The 17,093-nt window shown below is 64.4% G+C and overlaps 1 protein-coding gene across 1 annotated transcript; it reads left to right on the top strand.

Annotated features, from left to right (window-relative positions):
• Positions 1–518: 518 nt before the first annotated feature.
• Positions 519–16,838, top strand: NPC1L1 (NPC1 like intracellular cholesterol transporter 1). The gene is given in 19 exon segments (NM_001082228.1): positions 519–569; positions 1,098–2,623; positions 3,953–4,053; positions 4,296–4,468; positions 4,683–4,811; positions 5,170–5,352; positions 5,771–5,885; positions 6,005–6,132; positions 6,538–6,675; positions 7,216–7,305; positions 10,935–11,125; positions 11,249–11,373; positions 11,840–11,966; positions 12,116–12,171; positions 13,315–13,465; positions 13,590–13,821; positions 13,921–14,034; positions 14,636–14,798; positions 16,654–16,838. Coding segments are annotated over 19 exon segments (3,978 nt in total).
• The last annotated feature ends 255 nt before the right edge of the window (positions 16,839–17,093 follow it).

The raw sequence follows: 17,093 nt of genomic DNA, 5'->3' as shown, positions 1-17,093 counted from the left end.
AGCTGTCCCTCCACCCCACTGTCCCCTGTTATCAGGCTGTTAATATTAATTCACGACATTTGCTAAGGATGACAGTGCAGAGGGCGTGTCCAGTCAGGCTGGCCCTGGTCCCAGAGGAGCTGGGGCAGAGTGGAGGGTGAGAGGCTGCGTGGAGGTTATGGGGACCACGCTGAGCCCCTCGGGGGCCTGGGGCCACTGTCACCCTGGGCCTGGCACCAACTCCAGCAGAGGCCGCCCGGGGGGCAGCTGGGGGTTTCCCTCCTGCAGTTGTGTTGGGTCGTGGGTGGGGCCCCCAGCACCTCCACTGGGAGGTTCACGGAAGTGGGGGGCATTGATCGGGAAGAAGTGGGAGGGGCACTCAGGGATCATTAACAGGGCTCAGCGCCATTGGTCTCCAACCCTGTCAGGCCAGGGCTGTCCCTGAGGGGGAGGAGCTGCCTGAGTGTGCATCCCCAGGCCAGTCCCCGCGCCCTCGAGGCCTGGCACTGAGGCCTGGCCTGTTCCCATCCGGCCTCGGGATGGCAGGGGCTGCGCGGGGCTGGCTGCTCTGGGCCCTGCTCCTGCACCAGGTGAGTCCTGCCTTCTGCCTGTTCTTGGGGCCAGGTCGCTGAGCAACCCTGAGGGAGGGCAGGCTCTGGGGTGTATGTGTGTGGGGGTCTCCAGGGCACAGGGCTGAGGGGACGTGGACAGGGAGAAGTGGCTGGCAGGGTCCCTGGCCCCGCTGGGGGGTTCTGGTCCGTGTCAAGGAGGCGCTGGGGTGGGGGCCAGGCCAGCACTAGGGGAGGGTCGTGGGCATCCCGGGGATGGGAGGAGGTCGGGGCTGAGGCGGGGCCGGAGGGAGGCCTGGCGTGAGACGCCCGGCCTGTGGCGTGTGGCGTGGGGGCCCCTGGAGTGCCTCCGCCTCCCCACCGGGCCTTCCCTCTGCAGCGTGACCTCCGTAAAGTGGGGTCTGTCCCCTCTTCAGTGAGCCCTCGCCCTCCAGGACAAGGAGCCCCTGTACCGCCCTTGGGGGCCCACACACACCTCCGGGAGGCCGTCCCCCACGTCCTGCCCACCCCACGCCCTCCCTGGCCACCTGCACGCGCTCTCGTCCTCAGGCCCAGGCAGAGCTGTACACGCCCGTGCACCAGGCCGGCTACTGCGCCTTCTACGAGGAGTGCGGGAAGAACCCTGAGCTGTCCGGGGGCCTCACGTCGCTGTCCAACGTGTCCTGCCTGTCCAACACGCCTGCCCGCCATGTCACGGGCGACCACCTGGCCCTCCTGGAGCGCATCTGCCCCCGCCTCTACAACGGCCCCAACACCACCTACGCCTGCTGCTCGCCCAGGCAGCTGGTGTCGCTGGAGACCAGCATGTCCGTCACCAAGGCCCTGCTCACGCGCTGCCCCGCCTGCTCCGACAACTTCGTGAGCCTGCACTGCCAGAACACCTGCAGCCCGGACCAGAGCCTCTTCATCAACGTGACGCGCGTGGTCTCCCAGGGCGCCGGGCAGCTCCGGGCCGTCGTGGCCTACGAGGCCTACTACGAGCGCAGCTTCGCCGAGCGGGCCTACGAGTCCTGCAGCCGCGTGCGCATCCCCGCCGCCGCCACGCTGGCCGTGGGCAGCATGTGCGGCGTGTACGGCTCTGCCCTCTGCAACGCCCAGCGCTGGCTCAACTTCCAGGGGGACACGAGCAACGGCCTGGCCCCGCTGGACATTACCTTCCACCTGCGGGAGCCCGGGCAGGCGCCGGGCAGCGGGATGCAACTGCTGAACGCGGAGATCGCGCCCTGCAACGAGTCCCAGGACAGCGCCGCGGCCTGCTCCTGCCAGGACTGTGCCGCGTCCTGCCCGGCCATCACGCAGCCTGAGGCCCTGGACTCCTCCTTCCGCATTGGCCGCGTGCGGGGTGGGGTGGCACTCGTCGTCATCCTCTGCAGCACCCTGGGCGTGCTCCTCCTGGGCCTCGTGTGCGCCCGCAGGTACTCGGCCAAGGCCAGGGGCACGGCGACGGCCCCCACGGCCTGCTCCAGGCTCTCCCACCGCATCAGCCTGTCCATCCACACCTTCCTCCATCGGCTCTTCCAGTGCTGGGGCACGTGGGTGGCCTCGTGGCCCCTGACCATCCTGGCCGTGTCCATCGCGGTCGTGGTGTCCTTGGCGTGTGGCCTGGCCTTCACGGAGCTCACAACGGACCCCGTGGAGCTGTGGTCGGCCCCCAACAGCCAAGCCCGCAGCGAGAAGGCTTTCCACGACCAGCACTTCGGCCCCTTCTTCCGAACGAACCAGGTGATCCTGACGGCGCCTACCCGCTCCCGCTACACTTACAACTCCCTGCTGCTGGGGCCCCGGAACTTCAGTGGGATCCTGGCCATGGACCTGCTGCTGGAGCTACTGGAGCTGCAGGAGCGGCTGCGGGCCCTGCAGGTGTGGTCGCCCGAGGCGCAGCGCAACGTGAGCCTGCGGGACGTCTGCTACGCCCCGCTCAACCCGCACAACGCCAGCCTCACCGACTGCTGTATCAACAGCCTGCTGCAGTACTTCCAGAACAACCGCACGCTGCTGCAGCTCACGGCCAACCAGACGCTCCTGGGCCAGACTGCCCAGGTCGACTGGAGGGACCACTTTCTCTACTGTGCCAAGTGAGTCGCCACGGGGCCCGGGCCGGAGCGGAGGCCGCGTGCAGCCCTCCGAGGTGGCCGGCGGTGGCTCCCAGCCTCTCCCGGGGAGCCGCGTGTGGGTGGTGCCCTTCTCCGGCCCCAGCCCCATTCCTCCAGCGCCCCCTGCGCCCTCAGTTCAGGCCTCACAGAGGAACCTGACGGGCCCAGCTTCCGGCTTGCGTGTGTGATTTCCTCCTGGCTTCTGTGTAGGGTCCCCAGGGCCATCGGCGCCCATGAGGAGAGGGCACCCTTGGGGAGGCAGGGGCTGTGCCCAGTCTCAGCCACACCCTTGCATGGCTGGCTCCATCCACACAAGGCTGCCGGGAGAGGGGCAGCCGGCAGGGCACAGGCCCTTGGAGATGGGGGAGGATGGGAGGTCCCCAGAGTGAGCGTCTTGGCCCCGGTACACTGAGAGCAAACAGGGTTACAGGGGAAAGAGCCTCTTGGCATTGCTGGGAGAACAGTTTTGATTGCAAAACCTCACAGGGGTCATCAGGACCCTGGGGGGCCCAGGCCGCGGCTGGAACCCACAGGACCTCCGCCCTCCTCCTGGCTCCCTGACTCTTGCCTGAGCCCAAGTTTGAGCTGCTTCTGGGAGTCGGCATCACGAGCCGGGAGCTGTCCCCACAAGCAGCGGGTGGGGGGGGGGGGCTGCTGGCTGCTGCCCGGACCCCAGGTCACAGTCCCCTGTGTCCTCTTGCTTTGGATGATGCCCACAGCAGCCCCGGGAAGGGGGGAACTGAGGCTCAGAGGGGTGTGGTGGCTGCCCAGGATCCCACAGTGATAGCCCCCAGGGAGGAGCTGGGGACCAGCACCTCTCGCTCAGAGCCCAGATGACCCCACGGAGTCTTCGACACCCTGCGCTCTGCAGAAAGGGGTCAGGCGGAGGGGGCAGCCCTGCCAGGCTGGGGGTAAAGGTGGACACAGCGGCTCCAGGGCACAGAATCCGAACTCAGCGCCGTTTCAGGGGCCTGGGTGGGTGGCAGTGGTCACCATTTGGGGTGCTCGGGCCGGACTCGCAGGCTTAGCTTCCCCACACTACGGGACCTGAGGCTGGGATTCAGATAACCCTGGGGCTTGGGGGGTCAGCTGCCAGGCTGCGCAGCCCCTGACCGGCACTGGCGAGGCGCCCAGGGCAGCTGCTCCCCTCCCTGCACTGCGGCCGGCACGAGCCCTGGCTGGGGCGGGCCGGTTAGGACTCGCTGGGCTGGGCATCGTGCAGCCAGGGCACTCCAGGGTGCTGGGGGATGGGAGGGTGGAGGGCCGGGCAGGACCAGCAGGGCCCCTCCCATGGTGGCTGTCTCTCGACAGTGCCCCCCTCACCTTCCAAGACGGCACGGCCCTGTCCCTGAGCTGCATGGCCGACTACGGGGCGCCCGTCTTCCCTTTCCTCGCCGTTGGGGGATACGAAGGTAAGCTGGTGAGCCTGGCAGACCAAGGGGCAGGGGCCGTGGCGCAGGGAGCTCCCGCTGCCGCGGGTGGCCTTGCCTGTGAGGCTGCCGCCACCCCTCCCTCCCGTGCTGTGGCCCTGTTGGCGGCCCGCAGAGGAAGTGGGATGTGGGGTGCGTTGGGGGGCAGGATGGGAGTGGGAGAGGACAGGGAGTGGGAGTGGGAGCCGGGAGGGGCGCTCAGGGGGCGGCGTCTCTCATCCCAGGCGAGGACTACTCGGATGCGGAGGCCCTCATCTTAACCTTCTCCCTCAACAACTACCCTGCGGGGGACCCCCGCCTGGCCCAGGTCAAGCTCTGGGAGGAGGCCTTCGTGAAGGAGATGCGAGCCTTGCAGCTTGGGAAGTCCAGCAAATTCCAGGTCACGTTCATGGCCGAGGTAGGGCCCGCGGGGTCCCCAGCTCTGGGGCTGCAACCCTGGCGGTCTCGGGCTGGCGCCTGTGTCCCTGTCCCGCCCCTGCTCCTTTCTGGGTGGCCCTGCGCGGTGGCCGCCCTCTCATCCGAGGGGCGGAGATGGCTGTATCCGGAGCCTTGCGGGGACTCTCCATGGGCCGCAGGGCGCCCGGTCACTGGGGCTGTGGGTGTGTGCACAGCGCTCCCTGGAGGATGAGATCAACCGCACCACGGCTGAGGACCTGCCCATCTTTGCCATCAGCTACATCGTCACCTTCCTGTACATCGCCCTGGCCCTGGGCCGCTACTCCAGCTGGCGCCGATTGCCGGTGAGAGCGGGCAGGGAACGGCGAGCGGTGGCCGGGCCCCTCCGGCAGCTCTCCTAATGCTGTCTTAACCAGGGCTCCTGGAAACGGTGGTGAACACCCACAGTGGCCCCACAGAGGGTCAGGAGAAGCATTCACAGCAAAGCTAGTATTCGTGGGCCTTGGAAGCGGCCTGGGGCCCCCGTGCCATTGTGGGCTCTGGGCTTGCCCTGGGGAGCCCGGCTCTGCACAGGGGCATAGACATAGATGCTCACTGTGGCAGGCAGCACCCAGCCTCTGTGGGCACTGAGCCTGCTGCCCGCCTGCCCGGGCTTGGGGGAGGGGTGTCAGTGGCCACGGGGCTGAGCCTGTTGCATTGCAGGTGGACTCCAAGATCACGCTGGGCCTGGGCGGGGTGGTCATGGTGCTGAGCGCGGTCATGGCTTCCATGGGCTTCTTCTCCTACCTGGGCATCCCGTCGTCCCTGATCATCCTGCAAGTGGTGCCTTTCCTGGTGCTGGCCGTGGGGGCCGACAACATCTTCATCCTCGTTCTCGAGTACCAGGTGAGACGGGAGCCGGCTCCACGTCCCGGGCCACTGGCCCCTGCCAGCCCCAAATCTCCGGGCGACCGTGTGCGTCCTCACTGTGGGTCAGCACCCGGGGTTGTGCCTGCACCAACAGCGTGCGTGCACCTAAACACATCCTCCTGTGTGCCGTGCCAGCTCTGTGCGTCGGCCTTGCTTCCACGTTGGCACGCCAGGCCACGTCCCTCCTTCCACGGCAAGCACAGACAGCGTCCACACAGCCTCTCCCTGTTGGCAAACACTTAGGGTTCCAATGGGGTTGGACGCAGGGTGCTCGAGACATCCCGGCTGCAGGAGGAATCCTTGGGGCCAGGCCCCGGAAGCGGGAAGTGGGGTGTGCAGGGCTTGTAAGGCCTGGCTCCCACCCAGCCCCTCAGGCCTGCTGTCCCTAACACAGCGGCTGCCGCGGAGGCCTGAGGAGTCGCGGGAGGCCCACATCGGCCGAGCCCTGGGCAGGGTGGCTCCCAGCATGCTGCTGTGCAGCCTCTCCGAGACCATCTGCTTCTTCCTGGGTGAGCTTGCTGGGCCAGGGCGCGGCTGGGCAGACCCCCTTCTCTCTGCACCTGTCTGAGCAGGTGCCCACCCTGTCCTGGGCACCAGGGTGCCCTGACTGCCCCCTGCCCCCCCACAGGGGCCCTGACCCCCATGCCAGCCGTGCGTACCTTTGCCCTGACGTCTGGCCTGGCGGTGCAACTCGACTTCCTGCTGCAGATGACCGCCTTCGTGGCCCTGCTGTCCCTGGACAGCAAGAGGCAGGAGGTAGGACAGCCAGGCCAGTGCCAAGGGCCTTGCGCCGGGGCCCCGCCTGACTGGCAGGAGGAGTGAGACAGAGAGTGGGTGGGCAGAGCCGGTGCCTGGGGGTGGTAGTGGTAACAGGACCAATTGCCCATGGAAAGATGATTGCACGGAGGTCGTTTTGGGGAAATATGACCAACCCCTAAAACACCCAAAGTCAGAAAATAAAATATACGTGGGAAGTTGACAGATGTTCAGCTGTCAGTTTAGCAATAGGCAAAATTCAAAACTATTTGATGAGGCTGGAGGTAAAAGCTAAGAAAGCAGCGCATTGGCTGTCCCCAGGCGGGGATCGTGGTGCGCCCCCCCCCGCCCCACGCGCCCCCAGGGTCTGCCCCGGCCCTCCCTGAGGGGCTGCCTCTGCCCAAGGCTTCCCGGCCAGATGTGTGCTGCTGCCTGGAGCCCCGGAAGCTGCCCTCCCAGCAGCAGAGCGAGGGGCTGCTGCTGTGTTTCTTCCGCAAAGTCTACGCCCCGCTCCTGCTGCACAAGGTCACCCGTGTGGTCGTGGTGAGTGGGCGCGGGCTCCCGCGTGGTTGTGGGCACAGGGTCCCCCACGCAGTAGTGGTGAGTGGGCACGGGCTCTCCCGCGTGGTTGTGGGCACAGGGTCCCCCACGCAGTAGTGGTGAGTGGGCGCGGGGTCTCCCGCGTGGTTGTGGGCACAGGGTCCCCCACGCAGTAGTGGTGAGTGGGCGCGGGCTCTCCCGCGTGGTTGTGGGCACAGGGTCCCCCACGCGGTAGTGGTGAGAGGGCGCGGGGTCTCCCGTGTGGTTGTGGGCACAGGGTCCCCCACGCAGTAGTGGTGAGTGGGCGCGGGGTCTCCTGCGTGGTTGTGGGCACAGGGTCCCCACGTGGTTGTGGTAAGAGGGCACGGGGGCTGCGGGGGCGTGATGTCCAGTGCTGGGGTACTGGGGCGGGTGCTAGAGGGCGCCCCCCACCCTGGGGTGTTTCCCATGATGCCCCCACCAGACCCCACCTCTGGGGAAGGCGGGGCAGGGGCTGGGGTGGGCTCTGGAGGGGGCGTTTCTCACACAGGGTTCCCTCCTCAGCTGCTGCTCTTTCTGTTCCTGTTCGGATCGAGTCTCTACTTCATGTGCCAGGTCACCGTGGGGCTGGACCAGGAGCTGGCCCTGCCCAAGGTAAGCCCTGGCCCCGCCCAGCCCTAGGTCCCCAGGGCTTCAGGGAGGGGCAGCAGCCCCCAGCAGGCGGGGTCACGGCACACTGTGGAGAGGGAGTCACATGCGTGTATGGAAGGCGCAGGAGCTGTGGCCCCGGCCGCAGTGGGTGCCCGGGGGCCGCCCACATGAGACAGCTGGCCTGGAAGAATGGCCAGCAGCTGGCCCAGCCCCCTGCTGCGTGTGAGGTTTCTCTAGGTCCTCATTGACGCTCAGCCCTCCTAAGGGGTGCAGTGGGGTCTCGGTGTGGTTTTGAGCTGAAATTCTCCAGTGATTAATGAGGCTCTGCGCTTTCCCGTGACTAGCGGGTGAATTGCCCTGCCTGCCCCTCTGGTTGCTGAGTTTTAGGGGCCCCGCGTGTGCTCTGGAAGTCAGTCCCTTCTCAGCCATGTGACCTGTGACCTGTCAGCATTTTCTTCCTTCCTCCGGCTTCCTTTTCACTGTTGATAGTATCCTTTTTTTTTTTTTTTTTTCAAAGCAATTTGTTTTCTTATTTATTTATTTAAAAATCAGGGAGAGAAAGAAGTGTCTTCTATCCGCTGGTTCACTCCCTGAATGGCCGCAACAGCCAGGGCTGAGCCGATCTGAAGCCAGGAGCCAGGAGCTTCCTCAAGGTCTCCCACGTGGACGTAGGGGTCAAGCACTTGGGCATCTTCCACTGCCTTCCCAGGCCTCAAGCAGGGAGCTCGATCTGAAGCAGCTGGACTCGAACCAGCACCCATGTGGGATGCCGGCATCCCAGGCAGCGGCTTTACCCACTGCTCCATGGCGCCGGCTCCACTCTGCAGTTTTTTTGACAGGCAGAGTGGACAGTGAGAGAGAGACAGACAGAAAGGTCTTCCATTTTGCCATTGGTTCACCCTCCACGGCTGGCGCACTGTGGGACAGAATCCGGAGCCCCGACCAGGACTAGAACCCAGTGTGCCGGCGCCGCAGGCGGAGGATTAGCCTAGTGAGCCGCGGCGCTGGCCCTGCAGTTCTTTTTGTAGTGTCTTGGCCTGCTTTTGGTGTTAGGGCAGTGCTGGTGTGGGGAGCAACTGGGAGCAACTCGGACTAGACTAAGTTACTGGAATTAAGACTTATTCTATGCATCTGCTCTCCCACAATATGGCGCTGGGAGAGGAGGAAACAGCTTCTACACAGCTGCCTCCAGTTCAACCAATAAACTGTAGGACCTGCTCCTGATTGGAGGAGAGCAGCGTACTCGGCGTGTGGGTAGCAGAGTTGGGATTGGCGGAAGAGGACTATAAAGGAGGAGAGAGACAACATGCACCAGGAACATCTATCTGAAGGAACACCTGTGCAGCCCCCGAGAGAGCCGGCCGGTGTGCCGCTCCCCCGCGGAAGTGGGGAAAGTGGCAGGGGGAACCGCCCTTCCACGGAGGTGGAAGGGACGGTAGCCAACCCGGGAAGAACCAGCAGCAAACCCGGGGAGGGCCGAGCAGACGAAAGAACAGCGCAGGGTCCTGTGTCGTTCCTCCACGAAGACGGGGAGCGACATAATGGTGCCGTGACTCGGATATGAAGCCTATGCAGGGTCTAGTGTCGTTCCTCCACGAAGAGGGGGAGCGACAGCTGGCCTCCTAGGAGGGTTAGGAAGGGTTATTTCCTCCATGTTTTGCAGAGTTGGGGCAGAATTTGTGCTGATTCTTCTTTCGATGTCTGAAAGAATTCACCAGTGGGGGCGGGCACTTGGCACAGAGGTTGAGCTACTATGCGGGGCACCCGCTTTCCTGGGAGGGCCCAGGTTTGAGTCCCAGTCCCGCACCTGATTCCACCGGTTCACTGCTGTGTACTCCAGCAGCTTGGGTTTCTGCCACTCCGGTGAGGCGCCGGGACCAAGCTCCTGGCTCCCGGCTGCAGCCTGGCCCTGTCCCAGCGTCGCAGGCGTCATCTGTGATCTGATACGCAATCTGGCCTAGAGAACGTTCCATGTGCACTCGAGCAGCGTGTTTGGTGTTGCTGGGTAGAGTGTTGTCAGCTGACTGTGCTGGCCAAGGTCTCTGTTTCCTTGCTTGTTTTCTGCTTTGCTGTCCTGCCCATTATTGAGAGTGAAGTGTTTTTTTTTTTTTTTTTTTTTTTTTTAAGATTTGTTTATATATTTGAAACGCAGAGTTCCAGAAAGGCAGAGGGAGAGAGGGAGAGAGGGAGAGAGGGAAAGAGAGAAAGAGTCTTCCATCTGCTGGTTCACTCCACAGATGGCCACAACGGAGCCAGGCTGATCTGAAACCAGGAGCCAGGAGCTTCTTCTGGGTCTCCCATGCGGTGCAGGGGCCCAAGGACTTGGGCGTCCTCTGCTGGTCCCCAGGTGCATCAGCAGGGAGCCGGATCAGAAGCGAAGTGGCTAGGACTCAAGTAGCGCCCGCCTGTATGGGATGCCAGCGCTGCAGGAGGTGGCTTCACCTGCCCCATCCGTTTTGTTACTGAATCGCCATCTTGAACCCGTGAGCCAATCAGATGAGGGCCTGAGAGTCTTCCTCTACTAAGTCTGCCCCCTGGTCTGTCCCAGATAGTTCTGTTCAGTCATTTTTTCTTTGATTGGACCATGTTTTTCTTTTTCTTTGTGTGTCTGTGGTTTCTGGTCTGATCACAGTGACTGGGGAGCAGTCTCTCCCTTCCCTAAGCCTTGCTCCCTCACATTTTCTTTTATTTCTCGTTGCTGGTTTCTGTGTGCTGGGCGCCAGCCTGAGGTGGGGTTAGCATACTCCCAGGGCTGCCCTGCACCGTCAGCCTTCTCTGGCCATGTGTGGCTGCTCTCTTCGGTTTGTCTGTATTTGTGGTTGTTTCTGGATGGCCCAGTCCTTAAATGCACGGCTCCCGAAAGAAAGACAAGTGTGCAGGCCGACACGAGCTGCAGCCACAGGCCAGCTTGTCAGAGGCTCGCAGAGGAGGAAAGATAAATTGTGTCCCCTTAGGGTCGTGTGTGTTCTGTGCCTGCACCGCCATAGGTATGCGGGTATGTGTACCTGTGTGTCTGTGTGTACCTGGTGTGCACCTGTGTGTGTGTGGACCTGAATGTGCACCTGTGTGTACCTGGTGTGCACCTGTGTGTGTCTATGTATACCTGAGTGGGCACCGGTTTGTGTGGACCTCTGTGTGTGTACCTGAGTGTGTACCTGTGTGTGTTTGTACATCTGAGTGTACACTGTGTGTGCCTCTGAGTGTGTGCACCTCTAAGTGTGTACACCTGTGTGTATGTCTGTGTACCTGAGTGTGTACCTGTGTCTGCATGGACCTGAGTGTGCACCTGAGTGTGTACCTGTGTGTGCCTCCGAGTGTGTGCACCTCTGTGTATCTGTGTACCTGTGAGTTTGTGTATCTGAGTGTACACTGTGTGTGCCTCCAAGTGTGTGCACCTCTGAGTGTGTACATCTGTGTGTCTGTGTGTACCTGAGCGTGCACCTGAGTGTACATCTGTACGTGTGCCTCTGAGCGTGTACATCTGTGTCTGTGTGTACCTGAGCGTGCACCTGTGTCTGTATGGACCTGAGTGTACATCTGGGTGTGCCTCATCGTGTTCCTGTCCGTGTGTCCTCTGAGCAGGCACCTGCTCTGTACCTCCTGAGCCCTCACTGCCCCTTCCCTGCCCCCAGGACTCGTACCTGATCGACTACTTCCTGTTTCTGAACCGCTACTTTGAGGTGGGGGCCCCAGTGTACTTTGTCACCACCTCGGGCTACAACTTCTCCAGCGAGGCGGGCATGAACGCCATCTGCTCCAGTGCAGGCTGCGACAGCTTCTCCCTCACCCAGAAGATCCAATACGCCACCGAGTTCCCTGAGCAGTGAGTGCCCGGCCACGGCCAGGGGAGGGCAGGGGAGAGGAGGGGGGGGCCTGGCCCTGCCCCCGCCCACCCTCTCTCTCTCTCTCTCTCTCACACACACACACACACACACACACCCCGCAGGTCTTACCTGGCCATCCCCGCCTCCTCCTGGGTGGACGACTTCATCGACTGGCTAACCCCGTCCTCCTGCTGCCGCCTTTACATCCTCGGCCCCAATAAGGACGAGTTCTGCCCCTCCACCGTCAGTGAGTGGGGGCCCCGCAGCTTGGGGCAGAGGGGGAGGAGAGCGCAGGCGGCTCCCTCAGCCCTTCGTCCCCTGCAGGATCCTTCGGGCAGGGCCCTGGGAGGGGCACGGGAGTGGGTGACCGAGCCAGACGAGGCCTCCGCACTCCCGCACCCCTCGAGAATCACGCCCGTGCTCACGGGGTGCACGGGGTGCTGAGGCCGGCGGTGGCCTGCGCACATGAGCAGCTGCACTGGAGGGGCAGCGGGAGCCCCCGTTTCCTGCCCCGCTCCCCCCTGCCCCTGCGTGTAGGTGCTGGCGCTTTCTGTGCCTGAGAGTGGACCTCTCCCCCAGGTAGAGACACGCACGCGCAGGGACGATGGAGCAGGGGCTGCCGGGGCCTTAGCCGGGGGTGGAGGAGAAGCGGGGGGACAGCAGAGGGGCTGCCCGGCCTGGGGAGCCCTGCCCAGAGCCCCCTCTCTCTGCAGACTCCTTGAACTGCCTGAGGAACTGCATGAGCTTGACGCTGGGCCCTGTGCGACCCTCGGTGGAGCAGTTCCACAAGTACCTGCCCTGGTTTCTGAATGACCCCCCCAACATCCGATGTCCCAAGGGGTAGGCTCAAGAGGGGGACTCACCGGGAAGGGCGATGTGGGGGACCCCAGGGAGGGGCGAACCCAGGGGCGCCTCTCTGGGGATGTGGGGGCTGGGTGGACGGGACGAGGCCCCGTGTCCACTCAGCCGTGCTGTGGCTTCCCCGGCAGTGGCCTGGCGGCGTACAGCACCTCTGTGAACCTGAGCGCCGATGGCCAGATTGTAGGTAAGCGTGGCCTCCCCTGTGGGGGTGACTCCGGGATCAGTGCTCTCCTTCCTCCTTCCCCGGGCAGCTTCCAGCTGCCTGGGCGCCGTCGGCAGGGTCCTGTTCCCAGCCCCACCGCGTTCCCAGACTTCCACCCTTCTCCCAGCCAAGGTCACAGGCAGCTAGAAATTCTTTCAGCAGTTGATGACGTGCTGCCCCACCCCGGGGCTAAGCACCCAGCCGCAGGGTGGGCAGTGGGTGCCAGCAGCCATGGACAGTGACAGGGAGGCGAGACTGGACAGTGGGGGAGAGGACCCTGGGCTGAGGGTTCAACACAGCAGGTGGCAGACCCGGGTGGCCGTCCACTGAGGGAGCTCACGGGGCTCGGCGCACACCTGGCGCTGGGCCTGGGCTGGGGCCAGCTGTGGGTAGGCCGCCTCCCCATGGCTTCTCTCTCTGTGCACTGAACAACTCAGCACACCTGTCCCCTCCCCCCATCTTCCAGGAAGGCTGGCCTGCTGTGGCCAGGTGTGGCCCTGGCACCACAGGCTTGAAGGGGCAGGTGGATGGTCAAGGGCGACGGGGAGGGGTGGCTGTGGAGGCAGTGGACGTAGGAACCCTGTCCCCATGACCTGGGGCGGGGTGCAGCCTCCGTGGGAACTTGTGCCCTGGGTAGCTGCACTTCTCAAAGTGGAGTGCCCCAGCCAGAGCATCGCCTGGAAACTGCCTGAAATCCAAGTGCCCAGGTCCCCGAGTCTCTGCGTGTGGCTCTGCAGGCGTTCCTCGGGCCCCTTCCTGCTCCAGAACAGGGGTCCCCAGCTCCACTGCGCTCCCTGATCCCCACGCTCTCGCACACCACTGAGAAACTGCCGTGCCGGACCTGGGCAGGGCTCCCGCAGCTCCGCGGGCCGGGCCTCGCTGCAGGAAACGCGCGTTAGAGAACTGATTGCCGGAACCCAAGGCAGACTCTGCAGCCACACAGAGACCAGCTCAGGGAGAGCACTTCTCAGGGTGGCCTGGACTGGGGTCTCCCCCAGGGGTGGGGCCAGTGCACAGTGACCATTCAGACCCCCTCCGCAAGGTCTACTAGGAACTCCCGGCACGGGTGGCGGAGCAGGCCCACACCTGGGGCCACTGACCTTGCCCTCCGTCCGACCCCCGCAGCCACCCGCTTCATGGCCTACCACAAGCCGCTGAAGAACTCGCAGGACTACACCGAGGCCCTGCGGGCGTCGCGGGAGCTGGCGGCCAACATCACCGCGAGCCTGCGGCAGGTGCCGGGCACGGACCCCGCCTTCGAGGTCTTCCCCTACACGTGAGGACCCCGGGCCGGGGATGGCTTGGCTGCCAGGGCGCCCCGCACAGCCCCGGCGCTGGGGGCCTCCTGCCCGCTGCCTGCGGCCCGCGGTAACCGCCTGGTGCACATGCACCTGCCGCAGGATCTCCAACGTGTTCTACGAGCAGTACCTGACCGTGCTCCCAGAGGGGCTCGCCACGCTCGGCCTCTGCCTCGTGCCCACCTTCGTCGTCTGCTGCCTCCTGCTGGGCCTGGACCTGCGCTCCGGCCTCCTCAACCTGCTGACCATCGTCATGATTCTCGTGGACACCGTGGGCCTCATGACGCTGTGGAGCATCAGCTACAACGCCGTGTCCCTCATCAATCTGGTCACGGTAGGGCGCTGGGCGGCGACTGCCCGGCCTCTCCCGGCTCTGCGCGCCTCCCTGGCTCCCTCCCGCCCGCTTCTGGCAACAGCTCCTCTCTGCCCGCAGGCGGTGGGCATGTCCGTGGAGTTCGTGTCCCACATCACCCGCTCCTTTGCCGTCAGCACCAAGCCCAGCCGGCTGGAGAGAGCCAAGGAGGCCACCATCTCCATGGGCAGTGCGGTGAGCGGGCTGGGGTGGGCAGCTCGGGGCCCTGCCCCACACCCTGGGCTCCCCCCCCCCGCCAACACCCTACACCCTGACTGTCACCCCGTGCCCCCCGACACCAGGCTGTGGTCTCCCCAGGTGTTTGCAGGGGTGGCCATGACCAACCTGCCCCACACCCTGGGCTCCCCCCCTCCCCGCCAACACCCTGCACCCTGCCGTCACCCCGTGCCCCCTGACACCGGGCTGTGGTCTCCCCAGGTGTTTGCAGGGGTGGCCATGACCAACCTGCCCCACACCCTGGGCTCCCCACTCCCCCCCAACACCCTGCACCCTGCCCGTCACCCCGTGCCCCCGACACTGGGCTGTGGTTTCCCCAGGTGTTTGCAGGGGTGGCCATGACCAACCTGCCCCACACCCTGGGCTCTGCCCCTCCCCGCCAACACCCTGCACCCTGCCGTCACCCCGTGCCCCCTGACACCGGGCTGTGGTCTCCCCAGGTGTTTGCAGGGGTGGCCATGACCAACCTGCCTCACACCCTGGGCTCCCCCCTCCCTCCCAACACCCTGCCCCCTGCCCGTCACCCCGTGCCCCCGACACTGGGCTGTGGTCTCCCCAGGTGTTTGCAGGGGTGGCCATGACCAACCTGCCGGGCATCCTCATCCTGGGCCTCGCCAAGACCCAGCTCATCCAGATCTTCTTCTTCCGCCTCAACCTCCTCATCACCCTGCTGGGGCTGCTGCACGGCCTGGTCTTCCTGCCCGTCATCCTCAGCTACCTGGGTGAGTGCCGGGCCGTCCGTCCTCACCACCAGGGCGCCGGCGGACGCCCGAGCCCTGGGCCAAGGTCCTGGGCACTTGCCCTGCCCACAGCAGGACGCGGGAGTGGAGGCTGCTGCGGGCCATCGGTGCCAGCGATGCGTCTCCCAGTTTTGGGGGCCGATGGGTCTCCACGGCGCTGCTGTGGGACTTTGGAGCGTGGCACTCAGGAGACATGTGTGTTACACCGCGCAGCCACGACACGCCCAGCCCGCTCGCCCTCACCACACGCAAGCATCCCACCATTAATTTAATTTTTTAAAAAAAAGATTTTACTAGGCCGGCGCCTCGGCTCAATAGGCTAATCCTCCGCCTTGCGGCGCCGGCACACAGGGTTCTAGTCCCGGTCGGGGTGCCGGATTCTGTCCCGGTTGCCCCTCTTCCAGGCCAGCTCTCTGCTGTGGCCAGGGAGTGCAGTAGAGGATGGCCCAGGTGCTTGGGCCCTGCACCCCATGGGAGACCAGGAGAAGCACCTGGCTCCTGCCTTCGGATCAGCGCAGTGCGCCGGCCGCAGCATGCCGGCCGCGGCGGCCATTGGAGGGTGAACTAACGGCAAAGGAAGACCTTTCTCTCTGTCTCTCTCTCTCTCACTGTCCACTCTGCCTGTCAAAAAAAAAAAAAAAAAAAAGATTTTACTTATTTAAAAAGGAGCATGAACTCCACCCGGTCTCCCCTGTGGGTGCAGGGGCTCAAGCACCTGGGCCATCTTCCACTGCTTTCCCAGGCCCATGAGCAGTGAGCTGGATCAGAAGTGGAGCAGCCAGGGCTTGAACTGGCACCCATACGGGATGTTGGTATTGTGGCCAGAGCTCAAACTGATATGCCACAATGCCGGTCCCTCTATCATGAATTTAAAAAACACCAGCTTTAATCTTCCGATTAAATGACTCCTTAATGAGTGTCAGTTCGTAGCTTGGAAACCCCACCCCACCACGTGGCTCCACCAGGATTTACCAGCTCCCAGCCAGCGGACATGAGACCCTGAGCGTTTCCACAGCGTGGCCGGTGCTGGATCTTTGCTAACTCTGCTTGCTGGCCCGCTCCAGAACGTTCCTCCCTTTGCAGTTGGGCCAGTGGCAGTACAAGTGCCTGTTTCCCTGCGCCCGCTGGCTGAGTGTGACCACTAGAAGTTGCCCCTGCGGGGGGTGGTTCTGGTCTCAGCTGGGCAGGCTGGACGGAGTTCCATTTCTACCCACCAGACCGTGACGACGTAGAATTCCTAGAAGCAGTTGTAGAAGGGCCTGTTGTGCATCAGCCAGCTCCAGGGTCGGTAGCTGCTTGTGACGGTGACACCACAGTGTCTTCCGGGAACCCCCTAGCTCCCTCTGGAAGAGGAGAGTGTGGGTGGGGCTGGTCGGGGAGACACAGGCAGGGCCAGGGCGGCCCGGGCGTGACAGCTCCCTGGAGGTTCCGGAGCACCTGGGGCCACCTGGGCTGATGGTTGGGGGGTGGGGAGAGGGGAGATGAGGCGCCTGCAGGCCTGCCCCGCCCCGGGCAGTGGTCAGGACCCCCGAAGCTGGGGCCACATAGGCAGGGGCCGAGAAGGGCCATGGTGAGCTCCTTGGGGGGCCTCATACCCTGAGCTCATTGCACGGAGAAAGGAATCACTCCTCCGTGCAGGCGTCTCGGCTGCGGACGGTCACCCCTGGGGCCTGGGCAGGAAGGGGGAGGGAGGGGCCGAGGCAGCCAAAAAAAACCCTGAAACGGTCCTGTTTCTGAGGTCAGGGAGAGCAGGTGAGGGTGGGGGCGCCTCTCCTGGCCGCGGCCCTCGTCCGCTGCGCGGCTGTGAGCGTGCGCCTCTGTCCCTGTCCCTCTGCAGGGCCTGACGTCAACCCGGCTCTGGTTGCTCTGGAGCGGACGCGAGCCCAGGAGGCGGCTGACGCTGCGGCGGGCTCCTGCCCAAATCACCCCGACCCTACCTCCAACATCTACGTCAACTCCGGCTTTGACGAGGCAGCCAGGGATGTCGGCAGCTCTGCCCCCACCAGAAAGCAGAAGTTCTGAGGGGGCCAGAGCCCCCGCCAGGCCCATGGCCACGGCAGATGGGCTGAGAGGCCTCCCCCGTGTGGTTCTTTGACTGGGCTGGGGCGGCTGCTGCAGGGGCAGGCTGGTTACCCTGGCCCCGAGATGTCCCGCAGCACCCAATGGCTTTGGGCAGTGTGAGTTGGCCTTCCCCCCACGGGCCTGGGCCTGGGGGCTGCTGGGAAGAGACACACTCCACCCGCATCCCACACTTGGATTCTCCAGGGCTCCTGCTTT

The sequence above is a fragment of the Oryctolagus cuniculus genome, chromosome 16, assembly GCF_964237555.1.
Source record: "Oryctolagus cuniculus chromosome 16, mOryCun1.1, whole genome shotgun sequence".
In the NCBI taxonomy this organism is placed as follows: domain Eukaryota; kingdom Metazoa; phylum Chordata; class Mammalia; order Lagomorpha; family Leporidae; genus Oryctolagus; species Oryctolagus cuniculus.
The sequence above is the reverse complement of the archived record's forward strand: the minus strand, read 5'-3'. Positions and strand labels throughout refer to the sequence as shown.